The 7,778-nt window shown below is 35.4% G+C and overlaps 1 protein-coding gene and 1 long non-coding RNA gene across 2 annotated transcripts; one reads left to right on the top strand and one right to left on the bottom strand.

Annotated features, from left to right (window-relative positions):
- LOC129408692 (uncharacterized) lies at positions 1–1,366 on the top strand. The gene is made up of 2 exons (XR_008632082.1): positions 1–121; positions 776–1,366. It is a non-coding gene; the product is annotated as an uncharacterized LOC129408692 (long non-coding RNA).
- A 786-nt stretch (positions 1,367–2,152) lies between these two features.
- On the bottom strand, positions 2,153–5,624 carry LOC110169737 (lipid droplet assembly factor 1). The gene is made up of 5 exons (XM_020935324.2): positions 5,523–5,624; positions 5,279–5,377; positions 3,457–3,625; positions 2,635–2,780; positions 2,153–2,558 (listed from the first exon to the last, which is right to left on the bottom strand). The coding sequence occupies exons 2-5, from the start codon at positions 5,348–5,350 to the stop codon at positions 2,508–2,510; spliced, it is 438 nt and encodes a 145-aa protein (XP_020790983.1). The 5' UTR covers positions 5,351–5,377; positions 5,523–5,624; the 3' UTR covers positions 2,153–2,507.
- Positions 5,625–7,778: the final 2,154 nt, after the last annotated feature.

The raw sequence follows: 7,778 nt of genomic DNA, 5'->3' as shown, positions 1-7,778 counted from the left end.
TATCTCTTCAACTGGATCTGGCGTTTTTACTTTGAGGGCTTCTTTGACATGATTGCCATTGTGGCTGGAGTGGTGCAGACGGTCCTTTACTGTGATTTCTTCTACTTGTATGTTACGAAAGGTAAGTGGAGCACTGCAAGTGTAATTTTCATTATTGACTCGAGGAGGAAATCTTCCAGTTTCTGAACTACAGTTGTTGTGTAATTCTCAAAAATCAACTGAAGCATCACGTCATTTCACACATTTTTGTAGCAAATTGGGTTAGTTTGAATAAAATGACTTTTCTTTTCTTCTTGGAAATATTCAAAGGCATTTTTGTACTCTAAGACCAATTCTGCCTGTTTTTACCAAGAAACCTCAAATTAGCCTTCGCTATGGTAAACTTACAAGTACAGTTGTATTTGTACACAGAAAGGACAACTAAACTAAAATCTTCCAGTGTTTCGGCCTCATGACTGCTAACGTCAGTGAAAATTGAAATTAAATTAAAACTTTGGTCAAAGTTTCTCACACATCTAAGTGAATGTAATACTGAACAGTGTTCTGTTCCTACACTGTGGCTTTTTACAGTTAGATGCGGGGTGACTGTGTGAATCCCATCTTTGAGCCTGAGGCGGGGCACATTCTGTCCACCAACCAGACAGAGCATCATTCACAATTTCATTCAAAAAACACAAGGACATGCAAACCAATAATGATTTGTTACTGATATTTTATCATGCTGCATAGAACTGAATGTCAATATTCAACTTCTTTTGTGTTTTTGTCATATCAGTCTTGAAGGGCAAGAAGCTGAGCCTTCCAGCATAAAAAACAAGTTGAGGAGGTGACGGGACTCCCAGCAGACTCAGGGCGAGCGGAGATGAAATTGTGGGATCTCGTGACCAGCAGCAGGAGGCCTGTGACAGAGCTGCCTCATGGGGAATAACACTAAAGTCTTTTGGATGATTTCAGATGAACTGGTAAATGCCAACCAACGTCAGAGCTGAACGAATCTCGGTCAACCATTGGATTTATTTGTTCAGCGTCTTTGCCTTAACACTTCTTTCATTACTATTCAAATGGGAGAGAAGGCCTCTTCTATTTGCGAGGTGCTTTTTGTTGCTTTTTCCTTTGAATTTTTAAAAATATTCTCGCAAAAATGGTTTTCCATTTGACTTGGCGATGATATGCACAAATGCACAGTTTTGGAGAAGTGGAGTAATATATCAGAGATCAGTGCCTGATAAGATTTATGTTCATTGTTTTTTTTGTCTTTCATTTTATTTCCATTTGCCATATTAATTGTATGCCTAAATTACATCTGTAAAATACTTAAGAGGCCAACAGCAAGTTCATAATTAGAAATAAAATCCCAAAAGTGTCATTTTTAATGCATTACTCCAATGTTTTGTAAAAAAAAAAAAAAAAAAAAAAAAAAAAATATCCAGTGAAAGATGTAACCAAATAAAAATGCCAGCCATTTTTTAATAACATTATCTGTATTGTAACTGTGACAGTCTTATGTGTTGGCATTTAAAAAGATTTAATGTGCCAGTCACATACTGCTGTCAAAACATTTTTCAAATTTCCCTTATTATTAACTGAAATATAACTCTGTCATACTGCTATCAATTGTCCGGCACAGTGGGACTAAAATGTATACAATATATTGACTTTTATTGGGTGTAAGAAGTATGAATATTTGTCTACACCTGACTGGTCATGTAATGTGCAAGCCTCTACTCTCAAGAGATCTTTCATAGGATCATTTCAATTCACTTTTACAGTATTTAGTATCCACTGTCAAGTTTTTTTTATTTGTTTTTGCATGATATCACATTCATTAAAGATTTTTTTTTTTTTTATCATAGATTGTGTGATCACATTTTCTTTATTTTGGATTATGGATACTCACTTTCTTGGAGCATTATCAAGATACTTATTTTTCACATCAGGTTTGGTGGTGGTTTGGAAAGATAAAGACATTACACAAAATGCTACAGTGCATGAGTCAGTGGGAAATATACTGCAGAAAGACATTTCATACATAAAAGAAACGCCCAGGGCATAAAAGGCTAAAAGGACAGTGCCCAAAAAATAATTAACTGGGCTTTTTGTGTTTTTAGGAAAGATCTAAACATGTCATACAGTATAAAAATGTATTTAAAAATAATTTATCAAATAGTTGCTTTTATTTTGTATAATAAATATATGTTTAATAATATAGTAACATGTAATTATATCTTAAAAGAAGGGTCACATTCATTTAAACATTAGTGCATTTTACAGATAAAATAGTCCATCATTAGACATATGCAGGCATCACATTCTTAACACTTTGGTCTGAGTAACTCCACTTGCATCATTTTACAGCCAATGTACGTTGCCCACCAGTTCTCTCACAAACATATTGCACTATAAATGAGTGTTTTTAAAATACATTTAAAGTAACTGTTCATATTGCATAAAATACCATATATTACAACCTATAAAAGATAATAATAGCTTTGTTTCCTAAAATCAAATCAGTTTTGAGAGTCGACTCTCTCCTCTTCAGCAGCTGTGGGCCTGCTTTGCTGAAAGAAATTAAGAAAAAACAATGAATAATGACATATTCTCATACAAAATCTTGAGGCTAAAAATCTGAATTACCGTTGCCTCATGTTGGTAGTAGCCCCTATAAAGGTTCAGAACCATCATATAAAAAGTGCCAAAGATGAAAGAGGCCACCAGTGAGAAGAAGGCGAGTCCTGACAGTGTGAACAGCAGCGTCAGTGCAGCTACAAACAACAGGAACACTGCAAAACATAGTCAGAGTTAGTACAATTTATGACTTAAAATGAAAGAAATAATAAGATAATAATGACAACAATTAATTAGATTATTAATGAAATAAGTGATGAAGTTTTTTTTTAAATAAATATATACATTTGGGCTGGGCAAATAATCAAATTTAATCTAGATTGACATGCTTGGGTGTTTTTGATTGACTACAGTCAATCCTCAGTAAAAGCATGTGGTTTGGGGGAGTACATGAAATTTAATATTTTTTGTTAAATGACATTAATTGTTTGAAATCTTTCTTTTGTTTCTGTTTGTAGAATCAATACTGAATGTCAGTTTACTTTGTTTTTGACAAGAGCAAAGAAATTGAATCGTAAATCAAGATTGCTAAAAATGAGTAAAGAATATACAATATATTTTTTTTGCCACACTGCCCAGCCCTAATATAAATGTATATATTTGATATGGCACTGTGTAATGTTTTAAGTGGAGGGTCCAAAACTTTGTTTTCTCCAAGGAAAAACGAGCCCACAAAGGGTTAGACTTACAATCCCCACGGTGACTCCATTAATTAAGTTATTGCAATAAAATGCTTGTAATTGAATAAATTAAATATAGAGAAGTTTGCCGCAATGTGGAACATTCAAACACTTCAGATGGAACGACATGGAGTGTGTGATGACCCTTTACCCTCAACGAAAACGAAGCCCACTGCTGACATCACCAGAGTCACCAGGGCGAAAACGACAAAAAGCCCAACAGGCAGAACAGCCATGGACGTGAAGAGGAGCACGCTCAGGCCGAAGACGGGATGCTGACGGAGATACTGCCCCAGTCTGGTGTTCAGAAGCCAGGCCACCTTAAACAAACATGCAGGCAGAAAATTATATTAAGTAGAGCAATGTGATAGAACAACTAAATTAATCAGATATTTCTCTCATACTGGTTGTTCATGATTTTATATTTAATTTTATTTTTTCTTATTAAAAACAAATAAAAATGGCATTTCCTGAACATAAACAAAAGACTTTATGATCTGTGCCATTTAACTCAAACACACAGGTCAAACCACATGCTTTTACAGAGGATTGGCTGTGGATCTCTATATTAAAATGACCCAAGCAAGTAATTAACAATTAGAAATGAAAGAAACGATTAGAAATGAAAGAAATGATCTGATAGGGCTGTGCTTAATGGCACAGCTCTATCAGATCAGATTTCTGCTGAGACTGTGATTGCACATGCCATCTGTTTTAAAGGTTCTATATCACCCAAGCCCGACTCTTGGGAGTTTTAAGACATGTTAGAATATTGTTACCTCATCAAAAACAGACCTGTGGTTGTATTTTGTTTCATTCACACAACCCTTTACTATTTACTAGTCAGTCTACATCTGCAAAACTCAAAATACTCTGTTCCACTTTGTGATGTCATGCAGCTGTACTTTTCACCTTTTACCTTTAGGGCAAACAAAATTGGCAATTCCAGGTCTGAAATCATCTAAATGATTATAGTGAAGGTGTGTGTGAATGATTATTTCCATATAAACTCAAAGGAGAATATTTTAATTCAGAACGAACAATTAGTTCGTTCTGAATTAATCGTTCAGTGTATGTCCGGCATTAGACGTAAATATGTTTGTGTGCCCCCTGTCCAATCAGAACCTTTCCTGACCCCCAGATGTTGAGTAGAATTAAATAATGGCGATTTAACTTGTTTTCCATGTAAACCTCAATTCGGAATGATTATTTCCATATAAACTCAAAGGAGAATATTTTAATTCAGAACGAACAATTAATTCAGAATAAAAAAAAAAAAAACTTAAACATGGCCACTATCCCTTTAATATTTGTCATATGTAGTCATGTGACAAGGTTCCCACGGTCTTGGAAATCCTGGAAAAGTCATGGAAATTGAAAATGTCATGGAATTTTGGAAAACTCATGGAATTTTAGTATCTCTCTATCTCTTTTTCTTTCGCATTCTGTTAAGTTCTCATTAGGCTATTATGATTATTTTCGAACGTTTGATCCTTTTGTTTAAAAGAGACGACAATAAATGCACTGACAGTATTTTGAATGTGGCAATTCCAGGTCTGAAATCATCTAAATGATTCTAGTGAAGGTGTGTGGAGTTTAAAACTACAATGGAGAACTTCCTGGATTACCACAAGACATCACAGGGTGGACCAGTTTTTCTTTTGAGAGAAGAACATGCACTGTTTGTGTTAAACATGTGTGAATGAAACAAAACACAACTCAAAGTATGTTTGTGATGAAACAACATTATAACATAGATCAGAAAAGTAATATGGGCCCTTTAAACACTGACATATCTTATTGTATGTCTTTTTTTAAAGTGCAGTTATTAGTATATATATATTTAATTAATAATATTAATTTAATCTTATGTCTGGTTATTCTGTTTATTTTTTAGGTAAAACTGGGGGGAAAGAGATTATGTGGGGCCACCATAGTCTCTTAGATAAAGGAAAATAACTTAGGTTTCTTACCCTGGGGTCTTCACAAAGCTGGTTTAAAAGTGGGCTCAAACTCTGACAAAGTGAATTGCTGCTGCCTTCCATCTTCACTCTTTTAAGACAATTTTTTACCTGTAAAATAAAGAAAAGTCAAGAACATAAATATAACACAAACAAATATAACAGTTGAATAACAAATCTGGTGAACTTCAATGGAAATGTCAAGGTTAAATCAAAAGACAGTGACAGAAGAAGACAGCACAAGAGAAACACAAACCTGGATGTTGGAGCAAAGATCTGAAGAAATGAATTGTGTCCTGCTTCCTCAAGAGCTAAAAAGACACATCACAACACACCTCTTCTGGTTCTTCCCACTCCCTCTTCCTCATTTTTAGAAGTTGAATGTTGCACAGTGTCATCTACTGGCCACACACTGTATTACAATTCATGTTGGTGTGTCAGGTTAAATGAGAACTAAGAATCATTTATTTTCTTGTTGAATCTCGAGAACAATAACTGAAAACTCATTGTTATTGCTGGGTTATAATAAATAGCACAGATGGAGGCAGCTAAAATGAATAGGCCTATTATTAAAATTCTGTATTTCGTTGTAATATAGCAAATTTTAGTATCTAGTAGTCTCTAAAAAAAAAAAAAAAAAAAAAAAAAAAGAATGCAATCAAATCTGAAATCTTCCTGCTGGCAGATGGAGCACAGTCTCTCCGCCAAAGGAATATTATAGGCCATTTGACTGTGTATATTATTAATATTTTAATATGAATAGAGACCAATCGAATAAAAGTTTTGGTCTTTTAGACAGTTGTAGCAAGTTGATATGTTGGAGCATTTTTAGGGTGACCAGAATTTCAAAATAAAAGACTGGGCCTTTTTTTTTTTTTTTTTTTTTTTTGGTGGTTGGTAATAATACAATGGTGAAACGAGTGCGTAATGGAAAAATAATAATAAATAAATAAATAAATAAATAATAATAATAATAATAATAATAATAATAATAATAATAATAATAAACTGTTATGCAGAGACCATTCATTACTAAAATATGAACCTGATTTTTTGTCTTTTACCTAAACAGTTTACAATTTATGTCTCTCTTTACTGTTGGCAGGTACCAGATGGTCAAAAATAGGGGCATCTAGGACATTTATTCTATAAAACCAGGACAAATCACTGATTTTGGATAAACCTGCTGGAACAGGGGACACAGGGCTCAAAACTGGGACTGTCTCTGGTAAATAGGGACATCTGGTCATCCTAACCATTTTGTAATGTCCAAGTGACCGTATAGGCCTAATAACACTGGCTATTGTGTTTGGTGTTTGATGATTTGAACACTTTATGCATGCATAATAATATTCTCTGCTCAGTAACAGTATTGTCTTGTTTTTGTTTCAAGAGAACAGTGTCTAGGAGTCGCCGGTAGATGGCGTAAAAATGCTGCATTTAAGCACATGACAAACTCCTCAACAAGTTCACCAGTCTCCCCTTTTCATGCTTTTTGTAGATGTATGATTGCAACAGCGAGATAAAGACATGAACTGATCAGAATATCAAATGGTTGAACTTCAGCTTTGGTGCTGATTGCTTCTTCACTCGCAGACGGCCGCTTCAGTCACGCACAAATGAAGTTATACCCTGGAGTTTTGTGCAGCGCGGAATGTACACTGCCACCTCTTAAATGTAAGGGAAATGATCCAGTGTAATCTGGTCCATATTAAATACCCCGACTAGAGACTCCTATGGGACCATTGATGACAACTTATTTGACTTCTTGCCGCTGCTGGCCATATAATCTATCACACTCCATTGTATCGAGTAGGGATTTGGTTAGAGCACAGGAGAGACAGCCACCTCTACAGACTGCTAAACATAATGAACTCACTGAACCGAGTAAACTGCAGACTTGTGTACGTGCAAACACAAGGAGTTTCCGTGATTGGATCCTGCTGCTGATACTTTGTGGTGGCCCCTACAGTTACAATGACCGGGGGGCAACGCATTTATCAACACGAACAGAGTGAATATTGTAGCGGTGGTTTTCAGAGTTGGTGATGCTGTCATACTCCCTGTTAGAAGAAAAGTCACAAACGTTAAAGTTGGTCTTTTATATTGGTGATTATAGGCCCTATAGAGCTTGCTATAAGCTAGAGCTACAGAAAGGCCTTAAAATGTTGTAATGTCATGTGAAAACTCACTGCCAGAAGAACAGCAGAGACATCACAGCGTCTCAATAAATCTGGTAGGGCTGATCATCATCTTCATCTATTTTGTGGTTTGTAACCCTCCTGTGCTGCAGTCTGCATATGGCTATAGAGGAGTGTTCACAGGTCAATATCACAGAGGTCAGATTGTGTCATATAGTTATTCATATCATGAGCATGTGTAGCGCTCAGTGTCTGATGTTATGTCTACTATAGCACCTGCTAATTAAACCCCTCAGCAGATTGCAGCGTCCATGATTGATGGGACTTCATCCCATTTCAATTTCCATGCCTTAATCACTGGGAGAAGCCGA

Source organism: Boleophthalmus pectinirostris, unplaced genomic scaffold (genome assembly GCF_026225935.1).
Source record: "Boleophthalmus pectinirostris isolate CB_2022bp ecotype Guang Dong unplaced genomic scaffold, ASM2622593v1 HiC_scaffold_17, whole genome shotgun sequence".
In the NCBI taxonomy this organism is placed as follows: Eukaryota; Metazoa; Chordata; class Actinopteri; order Gobiiformes; family Gobiidae; genus Boleophthalmus; species Boleophthalmus pectinirostris.
This window is presented reverse-complemented; position numbering and strand designations above follow the sequence as displayed.